Source organism: Erpetoichthys calabaricus, chromosome 5 (assembly GCF_900747795.2).
Source record: "Erpetoichthys calabaricus chromosome 5, fErpCal1.3, whole genome shotgun sequence".
In the NCBI taxonomy this organism is placed as follows: domain Eukaryota; kingdom Metazoa; phylum Chordata; class Cladistia; order Polypteriformes; family Polypteridae; genus Erpetoichthys; species Erpetoichthys calabaricus.
Genome location: NC_041398.2, coordinates 168,167,518 through 168,185,317, shown reverse-complemented (window position 1 = coordinate 168,185,317; position 17,800 = coordinate 168,167,518). Strand labels below are relative to the sequence as shown.

The 17,800-nt window shown below is 39.6% G+C and overlaps 1 protein-coding gene across 7 annotated transcripts in view; it reads left to right on the top strand.

The window, feature by feature from the left end:
* The window catches only part of fryl (furry homolog, like), a 621,684-nt gene that overhangs the window by 549,977 nt on the left and 53,907 nt on the right, over nucleotides 1-17,800 (top strand). For all 7 annotated transcript variants that reach the window (XM_051927632.1, XM_051927631.1, XM_051927630.1 and 4 more), the window contains 2 exons: nucleotides 302-502; nucleotides 5,306-5,476. In XM_051927632.1, the coding sequence (XP_051783592.1) occupies nucleotides 302-502; nucleotides 5,306-5,476 (372 nt within the window). The remainder of the gene's footprint in view (nucleotides 1-301; nucleotides 503-5,305; nucleotides 5,477-17,800) is intronic.

Sequence of the window (17,800 nt, the reverse complement as noted above, 5' to 3'; positions counted from 1 at the left end):
CAAAATACTATTCAACTTATTTGTAGTTTATTCAAGCTACATTGGATATGCAGTCCAAATGGTTTTATATAAAAACTGAACTTGAAATTTATAGGAGAGTCTTAGCACACATTTACAGGCTTTATGTTATTCAGAGCTTCGTACAGAATACAAAAAGTAATGCAGAAAAATGTTGCTTGTTTTAAAGTTGGTTTGATTGTAAGAAATAAAATTTGTTGCATTCTTTTTTTCTTTTCCTTCTTTGATGCCATCTGTTTTGGTCACATAAATGTGTTAACTTTTTGTGCTTCTTTAACTACAGGGTGAAAGCATGGACAACTTTAACTGGGGCGTCCGCAGACGTTCATTAGACAGCATCGACAAGGGGGACACTCCATCTCTGCAGGAGTGCCAGTATTCGGGTAGCACACCAAGCCTGAACCTCACTAACCAGGAGGACACTGATGAGTCATCAGAGGAGGAGGTATTGACTGCTAGCCAGATACTATCCTGCTCACATCTAGTAAGTCATTGTTTTCCTTTCTGGACACATGACCCCTGTCCCTGTTCATGATGTGCCTTTTGGCCATGAATACATTCTGCTAGCTGTTTGCATTTATGTGACTTTTTCTGGTTTTTTTTTTCCTAATTTATCTAAGATTTTTGGGTAAGTTTTATAATTTTTTTTCCTTATCCCCAGGCCCTCTCCCATCCTAACCTCTTTTTTCTACTTTCATTTATCTTTAGTGGTCAAACTGTGTGGTCTACACTGCATTAATTTACAGCTGCTAATCTATAAATATACATACATACTTTATACTCTGTATAATGCAGTTGACTGACTGACACACTCACTCACTCACTCATCAGTAAAAACACCATTCCCTGTTTAGTTAAAAAGTTGAAATTTGGCAGGATGGTACTGTAGGCACTAGGTATCTGCTAAAAAAGAACATTTTGATATACAGTAATCCCTCGCTATATCGCGCTTCACCTTTCGCGGCTTCACTCCATCGCGGATTTTATATGTAAGCATATTTAAATATATATCGCGGATTTTTCGCTGCTTCGCGGGTTTCTGAGGACAATGGGTCTTTTAATTTCTGGTACATGCTTCCTCAGTTGGTTTGCCCAGTTGATTTCATACAAGGGACGCTATTGGCAGATGGCTGAGAAGCTACCCAACTTACTTTTCTTTCTCTCTCTCTTGCGCTGACTATCTGTGATCCTGACGTAGGGGGTGTGAGCAGGGGGGCTGTTCGCACACCTAGACAATACGGACGCTCGTCTAAAAATGCTGAAAGATTATCTTCACGTTGCTACCTTCTGTGTGCAGCTTTTAAGTATGCTGCACGGTGCTTCGCATACTTAAAAGCTCAAAGGGCACGTATTGATTTTTTTATCTGTCTCTCTCTATCTCTCTCTAACTCTCTCTCTCTCTCTCTCTCTCTCTCTCTCTCTCTCTGCTCCTGACGGAGGGGGTGTGAGCTGCCGCCTTCAACAGCTTTGTGCCGCGGTGCTTCGCATACTTACAAGCCAAACAGCCCTATTGATTTGTTTGCTCCTTTGAAGAGGAAGATATGTTTGCATTCTTTTAATTGTGAGACTGAACTGTCATCTCTGTCTTGTCATGGAGCACAGTTTAAACTTTTGAAAAAGAGACAAATGTTTGTTTGCAGTGTTTGAATAACGTTCCTGTCTCTCTACAACCTCCTGTGTTTCTGCGCAAATCCGTGACCCAAGCATGACAATATAAAAATAACCATATAAACATATGGTTTCTACTTCGCGGATTTTCTTATTTCGCGGGTGGCTCTGGAACGCAAGCCCCGCGATGGAGGAGGGATTACTGTATCTATATTTAGAGGTAAAAATCTCCCATACAACAGAAAAAAAAATCCCCAAAATCTTAAAAATGCTTTGACTGATTATGAGGAAACCCCTCCCAATGTGGTAATTTAAAAGTACTTTCCATCTTTTTATTTTTTTATTTCAGTGCATGCACCATTCTTATTATAAAAGAAAAAGGGCACTTGTTTACTTACCGGTTTGTTTCCTGGATGCACACTTGGGGCAGCTATGTATTGTCAAGCTTGGACTTGACAGGGAGGCGTGTGTTTCCATTTGAAAGGCTCTCGGGTGGAAGCATGTGCCTGCTACCCATTGCTCTTCTGGTGCGACCATGGTGTTTGGAAGATGCTGGGCTGCAAAGTAAAAAAAAAAAAAAATCGGGAGTATGATGTACTCCGGTCTCCGGCAAATGAAACAGATGTCAGGAGGCTGCGGTATGTCTGCAAACCAGCATTACTCCCAAGTTTTCGGATGGGGGGAGAAAGCAGGCTAAACATTCTTTTTATTGAACGGCTGACTCTTTGTAGCTCATTAAAAAAGGGGATTTATTTATTTATTTTTGGGTGTGTGCCATGTGGAGAATGTCATTTTTTTTCATTATTTTTTTTGTTTTTCATTATAATTTATTGTTAGTGTGCATTTTTTTATATTCTCTAGGGAACTTTTTTCTTTTTTTTTTTTCAATACATACATCTTTTCATTTGTTGCATCAGCTGTGTCTCCCTCCCTTATTCACCACCTGCTAAAGCCTACGATAGGGACACTGGGGTATGATGCTGATTGGATTGAAATTTGGTGATGTTATATAAAGAAGGAAAATATGCAGACACTTTTTTTTATTTATTTATTAATATTACGCTAACATGCATGCTCTGATTTTCGCTGACTCGGGGCTTTATGCAAACAAAGGATATAGCAGAAACAACTGATGGGTCACTCATGCAGCACCACTAACCAATAGGGTGGATGGACGACTGAAAAAGGGGCAGTATCCTGCACAAGAAAAAAAGAGACATGATCACGTTTTAGTGTCTACAGTCATATGTGAAATGTAATGAAAAAGTTTGGCGTAGCTCAAAGAAAATGTAATTCTCAATGGTTAGCAGGTGTACTATAAAGCTTCAGTGGAGGTGCCACATGCAGTGACTGTGAGTGTAGGTATTACTTCAGTAGGAGCAAAACGGGAATGAAAGAGAAGCCTAGGTGGAAGTGGTATCCTCTGAACTAAGACAAGCCTGGGTGAACAGCATCAGTTTAAACTTAACAGATACCCATGAGCTACTCCATTTTAATATGCATTTGCATTCATGGACTTTGAAAGTGGTCCATACCTTGCCCTAGTTTACATTTACATGCATAACTGCTTATTTTGACTGGAAACGCACCTCTCTCCAGCTCTCCAAAAATCTCTGCATATGTATTCATATCTGCAGACTTTAAAGGGGGACCACATACAAATGATGAAAAGTATGAGAAGAAATACTTCAGTGAACAACTTAAACATAGTGCAAATTATAAACATCTAATAATGACAATTATATATATACTCAGATTTCAAATTATTCCTAGTGATTACTCGTTTCAATTCAAAAGAAGACAATTCCCTGTAAAATTGTGATTTGCAATGGCCATCGACAAAAGCCAAGTCACTAGGAAAAGGCAGAAATTGATCTAACACAATTGTTTTACTCATGAACAATTCTGTATGTTCAAAAGTAAGCAGCTGCAGTGACCTAATGGTATTACTTATTGTTTGACTGACACCTTTATGCAAGGTGACGTAGAACATTTGAGATACAATTGATTAGCCATTAGTAAAAACCTACAAAGGTACATAGTTACAGTACATGGTACTTCTGATATACCTGATTAACCAGCAGCACTATAATTGATGCCCATTGTCTTACAAAATTTTCTGTGTGAAGCCAGGTAACACAGCTTTAGCAAGAATTAATCAAACGCAAGCAATTTTTATCTTCCTTATATTTAGATATCATATTAAATACTTCAGTATAGATGTTCTGGCTAAAAAGTGGTAAGCTTTATAAATTACATTATGATATATGAATTAGTGGGTAGTAAAACTTTGTAGGCTACAAAGAGTGTAATGGTTAAATATAAATTACCTTGCAAATGCACTGTTCTTTACATAATATTTTGCTGTCAATGAATAAACAACTAATTTTGTTTTCCATTAAAAATCCTTTTTAATAGACAGGCCAAAAGCAGAGTAAAGTTTACTTATTTAATAAAGTATAAACAATGTTAAAGTAATAATAATCAAACTTAACACTTTTGAATTGTTACATTATTTTCAAAGTTGCAGCTGAAGTGCTGGCTGTAAAAACATGTCTTTTTGTACCAGATGTAAAAACTGGGGATAAAAAAACAAGATCACAACAAAGTGTCAAACTCAAAAAAAATCACAGATACAATAAAAATGGAAGTGTTGGTGCAAGCAGAGAAATACATCCCGTTAGATACCATGAGGGGCTTTGAAAGGCCATATCATCAAGATTTGAAAATAATGCACGGTGGAAATAGAAAGATTGATTTTAGAAAGGCATAAAAAAATGGGACATAGTAAAGGGTAATAATTTCAAAGAGATAATTTCCACTCGGTTTAGCAAGGTTGGGTGCATAAAAGAACAAAATACAGAGTTATAACTATAAACGTTCACCCTGACTATCTACCTAAAAGTACAACTGAAGACTTGGAATGACCATTAATTTTTTGTCCCACAGGCTGTTGTTTTTTATTGTACATTTTATGGTAAGAATTTGGCTTAAACATAACTGGTAAACTTAAAACTATTTCTTGCCAAGGGTTTATGTAGACTTTGACAGTTTCACTTTTCTCATCTTTGTTATACATTCATTGCATAATGTACCATTTTAAATGGTGAAAACCCATTCGGTTTTATTTGCGTAAATGAGCAATTTTATTCTAAACCCTTGCAAAACTTTTTAATGAATGCACCAATATGGTACTTATTTTTCACTCTGTTGAGCAGTTTCATACAGTGAGATATCATTCTCCTTTTTATCATTTAAACTTTAAAACTAGCATATGCTTTGGAATGGAAGAACTGAAAAATTAAGATAAATCTTTTGTGACAAATTTTGTTTCCTGTAGTTTTCATTAAAGATTTCTAGCACATGTTTACTAGATTGTAAACAGCCAAGCTTGGATTAAGTCAGATTTGCTGGACATAATAAGCAAACATACAAATGTCAACAATTTTATTTTTTTACTTTGAGTTTAGTTTTACAAATTGATAATCATTTTCCTGTTCTTTTTAATAAAAAATTATCTGTAACCAAATAATGTTTAATTTAAATCATATGCTTCTCAAGATGTTTTTGTATGCTTGATTAGTTTACCTAATCTTTTTTTAAAATTTATACAGTTTTTCATATATTTTCCAAAAAATTTCTTTCTGACATGTAACCTTTTTCCTTATTACAATTTTAGCTTAATAGTGACTCGGCCACAGACGATGCAGCATCCAACCATGTGGATTCACTTCTTCAGTCCCAGGAGTCTTCTAGCAGCGCAGTTACAGAGGAGGCAGTTCCCACCCGGACTGAGAGTCCATCTCTAGAGCCCACTCCTCCTGATAACATTACTGGCCAGCTGCCTGAGGTGGGAACAATTGGGAGCAGTAATATGAGCTGGTGCATGACCAATCTGGGCACTTTCTAGCTCTTGTTTGTTAAATGCATTTTTCCCTTTTATTTTCCCTATGTAGCTGTTCTTTTCTTTAAATTACACTAGACAACTTGGTTTATGGCTTAATTTATAGCTATTTTTTAAGCTGTGATGGTACACAATCTACAATCCACATTTTTAGAATTGAGAAAATACTAACACATCACAGGTTAAAAAAAATAAACCTACTTGCTGAAAAGATGTTGGTAGTAATAAGTTTGGGGTTGAGATTTTCTCTCTCTGTTTTGTTTTTCCTTCTCTGTTTCTTTCATGTTGCTTTGATTTTGCGTTATACTTGCTTGGTGATTGATTTGGGAAGATACTGCAAGAAACACACCTCAGGCAAGCTGTGCTAGCATGAATTTTTTATTGGCATTGAAATGGGGCATTTGCTTTTTGCATTCAAATCTTATGATGGCCTATGGAGTTAACCTGAGCCTGTCCTCTTGATCCGCTTTAGTCTGTAAGTATGCGTAATTTAGTCAAGACCTCTGTTGACTTGCTTCTGCTGTGAACATGCACAGAGCCTGAGTCTTATTAACAAACTAATATTTCTTGTATGCGGCCATTGGTACTAACAAAACAATAATCATAAGAAGAAGAAATCTTAAATACAACCAATATCATTATTTTCCTTTTGGGTATTCAAAAAAAATGTTTTTGTTGTTTATTCTTTCTTAGCTCTTATCTTAGTTTAAGTACACAGTGCCATTTCTAAGGTTCAGAATTTTGTTACAATTCATATTACATCTTACAGTATACTGATCGGGTTTCTTAATTTATTTAATAATTCTAAATTTGTAGTCTTAAGAATTTCCGCAATGGTTTTGTTGGGCTGTCAAATGAACTAATCATTTAGTTTAAAATGTTTCATATTTAAACTTATTCCCATATGAAGTACAAATAAATTTGCCAGTTATACTTAACATTTTATGTATTCTTCAGATCAATGCCCAGAAGTTAAACAAAATCATTAAATTTCTTTGGTAATTAGCCATGGGGGTGGGGGATATTTCCTCACTCTTATTTCTTTGATTTTTTGGGGGTTTTTTTCCCCCCTTTTTTCTTTACGTTCTTGGAGTTTAATTGCACTTTAGATATGACTTACAGGAACTGACTTTCTAGAACAGTGGTTAGCAAAAAATATAATTTGCACACACATGTTTTTAGGACACACATAACATGGTAAATGAACACTGCAGTCCTTAGCCCAGTCTAAAGCATCTTGAGATTTTGTTAGACTATCTGCCTGTTCATTGTCCTCTCGACCCTATCAATTGTCAGAAATCAAATTTGTTACAGTTTTCTAGACTTAATGTTTATCTCTAGCCTCTGGAATAACTAGTACTAAGCTGCTTATACTCTAATTTCACACTTACATTTTTTGAACTTTGAACTGACATGACTAAAAGAAAGCTTAGACACACAAAATGTTGGGCTTCACCAGTACAGGGACAAAGACATCTCCCACAGCCTAACAAACTCCCTGTGGCTGATTTCCTGCCGAAGGGAACAGCAGGAACAAATATTCTTGGAATGTACCCAGTGGGAAAATACAGGAAGGGGAAAAGAAAATGAACTATGAGCAAAGGGAGGGAAGCACATGCACTGCTGATGAAGAACTAACATCAACCAGTACCTCCTGTATCTCTGTATTCTAAAGGTGGAAGGGAAACCAACCTTCCCCACTCCTCTGGCATTTTGAGACAGACCTTCTTCTTTTATGTTCCAGAAAGCAGATGATCACTAAGGACAACTTCTTTGACCTAGTAAAAATGGCCCAGCTTAATAGAGGCTTTCAGTTTTTTACATCTAGAACTCCTTGGCAACATCCCAAGTTAAAATTTACGCTCCTAGTGAAGCACTCAATTACATGATAGGTTTAAATATAAGGAATAATACATTTCTGTGTTTACCTCTGTAATAGGCTTTGGACCATTCCCTAGTGAGAAAATTTGATCTTGCCTTATTTTAAGTAAATTAAGATAACATTTTCCCACTGGGTTTAAAATAGGATTCTTTGAACTGAGTAATGGTAAAACAATGTTCCAGCAATGTAGTGTAAAGCAATGATTCTCAACTGGTCTGTCTTTGGGACCCACCATCATCCCTTAATGACAAGCCAAGACCCAAAATTTTCAACTTCTCAAATTTATTGGATGAAAAGATGGTGCAGTTTGAACCTGAGAGAGCAGAATAGAATATCACAGTATACCAACACAAAAAAAACCTGATAAACCAAAATGACCAGCAAGTGGCGATGCCAGAGAGGGAAATATTCCCTTTTACACTCAATTAGCTGCATTTTAATTAAAACCAAAACTCTTCAGTACTACTGTTAAAAACTCTTCAGTAACTGTTTTTTAACAGACTCAAAAGTGCTTTGATGCCCAAATATGAAATAAGAAGTGCAACTACTGAGTAATATTCTCAAAAAAACTCAAATTATATAGTTTTACCAGAGAATCCTCACTCACTGAATCTATTACAACCAACACTGCACTATGGAAAAAATTCAGTTTCATCATTAGCATTTTTTTTAAACAAAGAGAAATAAAGAATGAAGTTCAAAAGGATTCAAGTATAGAAAATTAAGCAACACTCACTTCAACCTTAGGTATAACACTGACATTATAGACCTGAGTTTGGAGGAATTAATGGGGGAACTAGACATGTTTTTTGCTCCTGGCAAGAGTCTTAAAGTCTGGAGTTACAGTAGACAAAGCAGCTCTGAGGTCATGCTCGGTGTCCAGTCTGTTTCTGTGTTTTGTCTTCAGGTGAACCAGAGCTGAGAATCCACACTCTGAGAGATAGGTAGTGCTGAATGGTAGCAGGATTTTTACTGCTCGAATGGCAAGTCAAGGATACTCGCTCATCACAGTGCTGCACCAGAACTGGGAGAGGCTTACCTCCATGAATTTCTTTTTTAACGCGCGGTCACATGATAGCTCTACCAGCTGACTCTCTTTGTTGCTTGGCAATGTGACGCTTTCCAAATCAATTCCAAATGGGTCGCGTATCCAGTCATCATCCCTCTGTTTCTTGGGAAAGTAGTCATTAAACTGCTCAAGAAGTTTATTCAGATGTGTCGTAATCATTTTCTTCATTACATTTTTTCCTGCCAAGACCAGTTGCTGCCCCTCATGACAGGCATTGGGGAAAATGTCGAGTCGGTTTTTAGAAACATGACTTGCCCGTAAGGAGATCTTTTTTTGAAAGCATTGAATTTGTCATACTGTTCAAAAATGTTGTGCCCCCTCCCCTGCACAGACACATTTAATGTGTTTAATTGTTCAAACACAAGAGCAAGGTAAGCAACATGTGCGAGCTACACACTGTTACTAAACAGGTCTGCAAGAGGCAAATTGTTCTGGGCAAGAAAAGCTGCGATTTCAGCTCGTAGTTCATAAAAACAGGACAGTATCTTTCCCCTCGAAAGCCAGCGTACCTCGGCATGATACAACACCTGTACGTGCTCACTACCAAGACCTTGGAACAGATTCTGAAAACATTGGGTGTTCTTTGCACTCCATTTAATGTAGTTTACCACTTGGATAACATCTTTTAATGTTCCTTGATGCACTGGTACCATATCATTTGCTCTCAGGGCCTCCCGATGTAAAAAAAAACAATGGTTCCAAGTTGCACTAGGAGCTTTCTCAAGTATTCTCCTCACGACCCCCAAGTTTTTTCCTGTCATGGAGGCAGCGCCATCAGTTGTGATACCGACGCACATGTCCCAGCTTAGGCCCTCTGAACACAAATACAGGTCCACAGAGCTGAAAATGTCCTCTGCAGTCGTAGTAGTAGGGAGCTCTCTTGTGCAGAGAAATTGTTCCTGTAAGTCCCCGTCCCACACATGTCTCATATAAATGAGTAAAACTGCTTTGTTTTGTTATGTCTGTGGATTCGTCCATTTGTAAGGCAAAATGACCACTTGCCTTAATGCGAGCTGGGTCTGTTGTTTGATGTCATCCGACATGTCTTCAGTTCGCCTAGTAATAGTGTCATTTGACAGAGGTATAGTTTTTAATTTATCTGCTGTGGATTGATCCAACACCTCTCTGACCATGTCCATGGCTGCAGGTAAGATGAGGTCTTCTGCAATGGTGTGGGGCTTCTTTAACTTTGCAATACGATGTACCACCAGATAAGATACACGGAGTGCCTGTTCTTGCTTCAAGCACAAAGAAGTAAGACACTTTTGTGATGTCCTCAGGTCTTGAAGTCTTCTTCTGAAGTACTCAACAGGTTTATCTTTGAGATAATGGGGTTTTGTTTCCAAATGCTGCTTCAGTTTTGACGGCTGCATTCTTTCACATGCCTCGCTGCACAAAACACACAGAGGTTTTTGCCCCCCCCCCTTTGTTATCAATATAAGAAAATCCATATTTAATATATTCTGCGTTGTACCTGCATTTCACCATACTCAATTGGCATATATAAACAAAGTTTGCAAGTCTTCTTCTATGGTATGAAACGGCAGTTGTCAACTCGCACTACCAGGCATTATAGCCACCTACTGTTAAGAAGTCTGAACAGATAGCACTCCGTTTATTTTTTTCTTGACATTTTTTTTTGCCCAGGCAAAGGCCCGTGACCCACTTTTGGGTCGCGACCCACCAGTTGAGAATCACTGGTGTAAAGTATCAGTGTCGTCCCATTGGATGTTACAGAATAATGCTACCAGACGTTTTGAAGTTAATTGTATTACAATTATCTTAATATAGGAAGGAAAAGATTTTCCCAGTGTGATTATAAGTGTGGGACATTCCCAGAGCATACATTCTAGCAAAACATTAACTTGATAATATTGTTCACATTTTGGGACATATACTAAATGTATTCTGGATAATCTTGTTAAAGAAAGATATGTGCAGTGTATGATTTCTAGCAGAATTACACCATGATTTGCACAAATTGATGAAAAGTGTACCTTGTAAATAGCTGATTTCCATTCATTATATTACATTGTAATTAAAAGGTCTCATTCCCAGCTTTGCCTTGGATCACCTAGTGATGCACACAGTGAGACAAGTTGTAAGACCCTAGAAGTGCTACCTGTGTCTTCATTACTAGACCAGATGGTTTCCACTATTGATATTGATGAAAAGGTATGAAAGGTGGACACATTTATTTGAACATTTTTGGCTTGTGCATAGTAAGAGTAGCGTTTTACAAGAAGATTATATTTGAAAACATTAGTTGTTCCAAGGATGAAGCACAAAGTACCAAATACACCAGACAAATAACAAATCCAACCATCTCCTTGTCAGTTTTGGCAAATGTCTACCTGATGCAGTGGCATATCTACTTGCCTGAGTGTAGAGTACCCAAATATTCCAGGCAGGAACCCTGTCCAAGTACCTAATTCTAATACTTGCATTTCTTGCAACATTTTTGCTGTGTTGTGCTATAAAATATTGGTGTTTTTACTAGTTGGTTGAGGTTTTGAATTACAATAGTTGCATTACAGAGTCACTGTAATAAAAATTTTAAACACACTTGCACATTTAAACAGCTATCATCAGAGCACTTCTGTGTTGGTTAGTCATGTTGCAGTTTTCAATTTATGTTTATCAGACTACTAAATTATGTAGCTGGAGTATTGTCTTGGAGCATCCTTCTCTCAGGCCTGCAGTACTGGCTTTAAGCTTTGTCTGAGTCATATTAACCATATATATTTTGTGAGTTAGAATTCCAATTTCTGAGGTCTACCTTCTGAAGATGTAAAATATGGACAAATGTAATATTGTTATTATATTGCTGGAAATCACAGATCTGTTTGACCAGGTGTAGAAATAAATTTCTCAGCAGTGTTCACACTTCCATATGCTATCATTAATGACAGGCCTTACTTTAGTTCAGATTAAGCCTAATTTGAAACATGGCATCTGATGAATTCATACATGGTTGCTGTTAAAAGCTTTGACCGAATTTGCATCAGTGGCACTTCCTGGCTATCAAAAGCCCATCATCATGTATAAACTTGCAAAATAATTCAAATAAAGAGCCTTGTTATATTCCAAACAGTGCTAGGGGCACAGCACCAACACTGTCGGGCTGCACAGCACATTTTGCATCAAGGCTTGAAAACACAGTAGAAATAGGAACTTCCTCCTATTCAGGAAACCATATTCTCAATTAAGTAGCATCATACACCAAAAGGTGATTAGATATAGAAATATATGTCACTTACAGAAAGGAAAAAATGTTGTACATAAAGACAGTAATCATAACAGTTGCACAAGATACATGTCTGCTAGGATAAGGTGCATGCAGCCCACTGGGAATGGTACAAGGGATCTAGGAATAAGTGATGAAAGTAATATGTATAAGCCAGCTAGAACTACTGACACCATAAAGAATGCTCTGTCAAATGACCAGTAGGAAATGCAGTCTAAATTCAGACGGATAACACTACAAAGAAGGAAAGAATCCCAGTTCTTGTTGATATTAACATGAACATGGTACATACTGTCACACAATTCAAAATAACCTGCCAAATGTATTGAGAAGGAGACCACTCCACACAGCATGAATGGTCACTAGATCAGAATGCAGTGGCAGCAATATCTGAAGAACGGAAGGCCCCACTAATCATTTTGTGTTCCATGGTCTACTCAGGATTTTCAAGTGCACAAGTACATGTAGTAAATGCTTCCTACATAAAATAAGAAAATGACTTCATCAGTGCAATCCTTTAATTGTGCTGCACACATCAAGGGAAATATAATATTTTTAGCACTGTTCTAGCTACAAATATTGTGGTATTGGAAATTTGATGATCGAATACAGCTTTAATTCCGCTGAAGAAATATCTATTCTTTCAAGGCAAATGGCAATGTAATACAACCCATTCTATGCAAGGCTTTGAATCCTGACATCCAGTCGAGGAGGTGAGGTTCTTTATCTAGCTATTCACCCTAGAAAGAAATATCACAACCACAAAACACAGCTCTGCTGTGTCACTTCCTTGTACTCCTTGCCTACCTAACTGAACACTTGCCAGCACTACAATCGGACTCCAAGCTCAATGGCTCTGTGGTTTGGGCTAGCTTTACAGTCACCCTGGGGAGCTGTTTAGGGGGTAAGCCCTGAAATCACATCCAGGGTCCGGGATGCTCCAGAGCTCCTCCTGGTTGCCCCCAGATCTCCCTGCATCCATGAACCCTAATATTTATTAAAGGCCCAGACACCCTTCGCCTCTCTAGCCCCAGCTGCTGTTCATGTCAAATACTGAATTCCCATTGTGCTGCCTGCTTGCTCCTCAAATCCTTCCTATTGGGGTAGTCACTTTTGACTTCATATATGTTTAAAGGTATGATTAAATTTGGTAGGGTGATAATACATTTCACTGTAAATTGGATTCTTTTGATTATTTTTGCTAATTTTGAAGCATAAAGGATAATGATTATTTCTATTTATCTGGAGAATTTACAAATGGAGGTTGTCTTTTTTCTCTTTCTTCATCATGTAAAGCACTTTGAGCTACATTATTTGTATGAAAATGTGCTATATAAATAAATGTTGTTGTTGTTGTAGTGTTAAACCATAACCAAATCAGGTGTCATCAAGATATGAGTGTTGAGACATTTCTAGCCATTATAACTAGTTTACCTGAAGGTACTGTCTTTAGGATTACCTAATTTATAAATGGTGTCTTATAACACTTCTGCCTCGTAACAAGGAGATCAGGATTCACATCCTGGGTGCTCCAGTTTCCTCCCACAGACCAAAGACATACATTTTGGTTGAACTGACAATACTAAATTGGCCCCTGATATGCGTGTGGTGTTTATCCTGTGCTGGAATGGAGCCCTGTCCATGGGTTGTTACAGCCCTGAGACAAATACTTGCTGGGTTGGTCTCTAGCTTCCCCGTGCCCCTGCCCTGGATAAGTAGGTTAGAAGAAATGGATGGAAGGAAGGATGGATAAATTAATTCTTTTTTGCTATCATCCACTTCTGTATTTATTTTGCATTATACAGTTGTGCTTGACAGTTTGTGAATCCTTTAGAATTTTCTATATTTCTGCATAAATATGACCTAAAACATCATCACATTTTCACTCAAGTCCTAAAAGTAGATAAAGAGAATCCAGTTAAACAAATGAAACAAACATATTATACTTGGTCATTTATTTATTGAGGAAAATGATTGAATATTACATATTTGTGAGTGGCAAAAGTATGTGAACCTCTAGGATTAGCAGTTAGTTTGAAGGTGATATTAGAGTCAGGTGTTTTCAATCAATGGGATGACAATCAGGTGTGAGTGGGCACCATGTGTTATTTAAAGAACAGGGATCTATCAAAGTCTGCTCTTCAAAACACGTTTGTGGAAATGTATCATGGCACGAACAAAGGAGATTTCTGAGGACCTCAGAAAAAGAGTTGTTGATGCTCATCAGGCTGGAAAAAGTTACAAAACCATCTCTAAAGAGTTTGGACTCCACCAATCGCAGACCCCCGTGACCCTGTGTTCGGATTCAGCGGGTTGGAAAATGGATGGATGGATGGAAATTCAAGACCATTGTTACCCTCCCCAGGAGTGGTCGACCAACAAAGTTCACTCCAAGAGCAAGGCGTGTAATAGTCGGCGAGGTCACAGAGGACCCCGGGGTAACTTCTAAGCAACTGAAGGCATCTCTCATATTGGTTAATGTTCATGTTCATGAGTCTACCCTCAGGAGAACACTAAACAACAATGGTGTGCACGGCAGGGTTGCAAGGAGAAAGCCAGTGCTCTCCAAAAAAAAACATTGCTGCTCATCTGCAGTTTACTAAAGATCACATGATCAAACCAGAAGGCTATTGGAAGAATGTTTTGTGAATGGATGAGACCAAAATAGAACTTTTTGGTTTAAATGAAAATCGTTATGTTTGGAGAAAGGAAAGCACTGCATTCCAGCATAAGAACCTTATCCCATCTGTGAAACATGGTGGTGGTAGTATCATGGTTTGGGCCTGTTTTGCTGCATCTGGGCCAGGACGGCTTGCCTTCATTGATGGAACAATGAATTCTGAATTATATCAGAGAATTCTAAAGGAAAATGTCAGGACCATCTGTCCATGAACTGAATCTCAAGAGAAGGTGGGTCATGCAGCAAGACAACGACCCTAAGCACACAAGTCGTTCTACCAAAGAATGGTTAAAGAAGAATAAAGTTAACTAGCCAACCCGTGGCGTACCATACGCCGCATAATCAGGCCACTTTTTTAATGATTTTTAAGCACAGGGAGAAAATGAACATTTTGAAAAATCGGAAATGTAATAAATCACCAAGAAAAGTAACATTTCATGTGCCCACCCCCAACTCGTCACCTGAGTCATTTTCCTCTTTGCACAGTCCATATGCACGTCTGAGTCACGTAGACTTTTCATTGGTGTTTGCGGTTTTGGCTGCTTTTCTATATATAATCCACCAAGTCATCCGACCATGGTAGTACCGAGGGGGAGCGTACAAAGGGCAGGGACATAATCAGTGCGAGCGTATGAGCCGCTAGCCATGTTTTTGAAAGTTTGGCCCTGTGCCTTATTAATTGTCTAACAGGAAATTGTCATTGTCTTAAAGTAAAAGGCAAATTATCCACGACAAACTGTTTTACACGCTGCATACCAACTCGCGGCGTAGTATACGCTGCATAATCACGCTGCTTTTTTAATGTTTTTTAAGCAGAGGGAAAAAAATGAACATTTGCAAAATCCGTAACGCTGCTTTCAGTAAGTACAATGCACACGCGTTTAATTTGTCAGCCACTTTTTGCCAGCCGTCTTTTCTGGTTTGGGCCGCTTTTACAGTGTTACCGCTTGTGTATATTAAATCTTGAAATCCTTCGAGTAACTAATTAACTAAGACCCACCCACCCACCCAGCTTGTGTGAAAAAAATGCGCCCGTTCTTTCATCATTTTGTTGCAGCCTATCAAAGACTTGCTGATCATGTTTTGTAGACTCAATATATATATTGGCTTTTCACTCAGCGCAAGGGCGCGCATTCATCTCGGATTATTACATCCTGCTAGACTAATCTGCTACACGGCTGCGTTTGAAAAACCGACTTATCCCGGATGAGTTTCAACGGCATTAATGATTAGGAATCTGGTTGGAACAAAACCCTGCAGCCACAGGGGTTCACCAGGACTGAGTTTGGCAAACACTGCTGAACAGAGACGAAACTGACTCAGGTGAGGAGTGGGGGCAGGCAAAGTAGTTGCAGCTTTTGATTATTCAGTGTTGTTTGCCTGGGTGTCTGATCTGTGTTGACTGACATGGCTGTTTTCTGCGTATCCCATGGTTGTCTTCCAGCAGTGTGAATGCCTCGAGAGACAGGGCGTCCTTGTGTGGTGAGTTGTTGCAGTTTGTGACCACGTCGCCAACATTATCTCAATGTTGGCAAACAAAGCCAATAGCCATGTTGCGAAGTTTGAGAGCAACAGTTTCGTCAATGACATTTTTACATCCAGCTAGTCTGCTAGACTAATGTGCTATACGTCTGCGTTTGAAAAACCGACTTATCCCGGATGAGTTTCACCGGCATTAATGATTAGGAATCTGGTTGGAGCAAAACCCTGCATCCACAGGGGTTCACCAGGACCGAGTTTGGGAAACACTGCTGAACACAGACAAAACCGACTCAGGTGAGGAGTTGGGGCAGGCAAAGTGGTTGCAGCTATTGATTATTCAGTGTTGTTTGCCTGGGTGTCTGATCTGCTCAACAGGATCATAAATAAAAGGAAAACAATGTGAAGGCAATGTCACAGGTGATCCTGTGGTATAGCGGGTCCACAGCTCCCCTTCAAAAGCCCATTTTTAAATAAATAATCATCGCACTCACAGTGTAGCGAGGGGCGTGGAAGTGTGGCTGAAACGGTTTCCGGGTAGACTCGTGCTGCGGGCATTTCTCCCCTGTGCAGTGTGTGAGCGAGTGAGGAGACAGAGAGAAAGCCGGTACGTTAGAGTGAGCGAGAGCAGGCTTGAAGGCAATGTGTTCCTGTGGTATAGCGGGTCCATAGCTCCCCTTCAAAAGGCCATTTTTAATCAGGCGACTGACAGTAGTGGAGTCAGGCACAGAGAAGGTCAGCTGCAGAGAGAGCGTCTCGACTGTTGCAGGGCCTGAAGCAGGTGAGACACTAATGAAAAAGAGGCACAGGGCTTATTGGTTTTTAAAGACTGCTTCCTTCATTGTGTTTTAACTTCAGTTTTAAAGGATTGCGCGGCTCTCTCTTGCGCTGCCTGTGGTGCCTCTGTCTCTCTGTGGCGCTGCCTCTGTGTGTGTGCGTGGCTCTCTCTCGCGCACTGCCTGTGTGTGTCTCTGTCTCTCTCTGGCGCTGCCTCTGTGTGTGTGCGCGGCTCTGTCTCTCGCGCTGTCTGTGTGTGCCTCTGTCTCTCTCTGGCGTTGCCTCTGTGTGAGTGTGCGGCTCTCTGTCTCGCGCTGCCTGTGTGTGCCTCTGTCTCTCTCTGGCATTGCCTCTGTGTGTGTGTGCGCGCGGCTCTCTCTCTCGCGCTGCATATGTGTGCCTCTGTCTCTCTCTGGCGCTGCCTCTGTGTGTGTGTGGGGCTCTGTCTCTGTGTGCGCGGCTCTCTCTCTCCCGCTGTCTGTGTGTGCCTCTGTCTCTCTCTGGCGCTGCCTCTGTGTGAACCAAGGTTCCACTGAGGTTGACTAATGAAAAGTCAACGTGGCTCAGAGCTGCAAGTGGACTGTGGCACAGACAAACAGAAATGACGGCATATTTTCCGAAGCGTCGCGTCCGAGTTGGTGGGTGTGGCTCTGTGAGTTTTTCGTCGTATCCAATAGTCTAAGAGTTGGTGGGCGTGGCTCCTTCCTGCGTGCGCCATTGGCGTCTTACTTGTCGGCGGTTTAGTGAATCCACGCCCCTTCCGGCGTGCTTTCCATGGGTGGCTACTTGTCTCCCGGCTTAGTGAATTATATATATAGACGTTTTGGAATGGCCAAGTCAAAGTCCTGAGCTTAATCCAATCAAAATGTTGTGGAAGGACCTGAAGCGAGCAGTTAATGTGAGGAAACCCACCAACATCCCAGAGTAGCTGTTCTGTACGGAGGAATGGGCTAAAATTCCTCCAAGCCGGTGTGCAGTAATGATCAACAGTTCCCAGAAACATTTAGTTGCAGTTATTGCTGCAAAGGGGGGTCACACCAGATACTGAAAGCATACTTTTGCCACTCACAAATATATAATATTGAATCATTTTCCTTAATAAATAAATCCATCCATCCATTATCCAACCCGCTGAA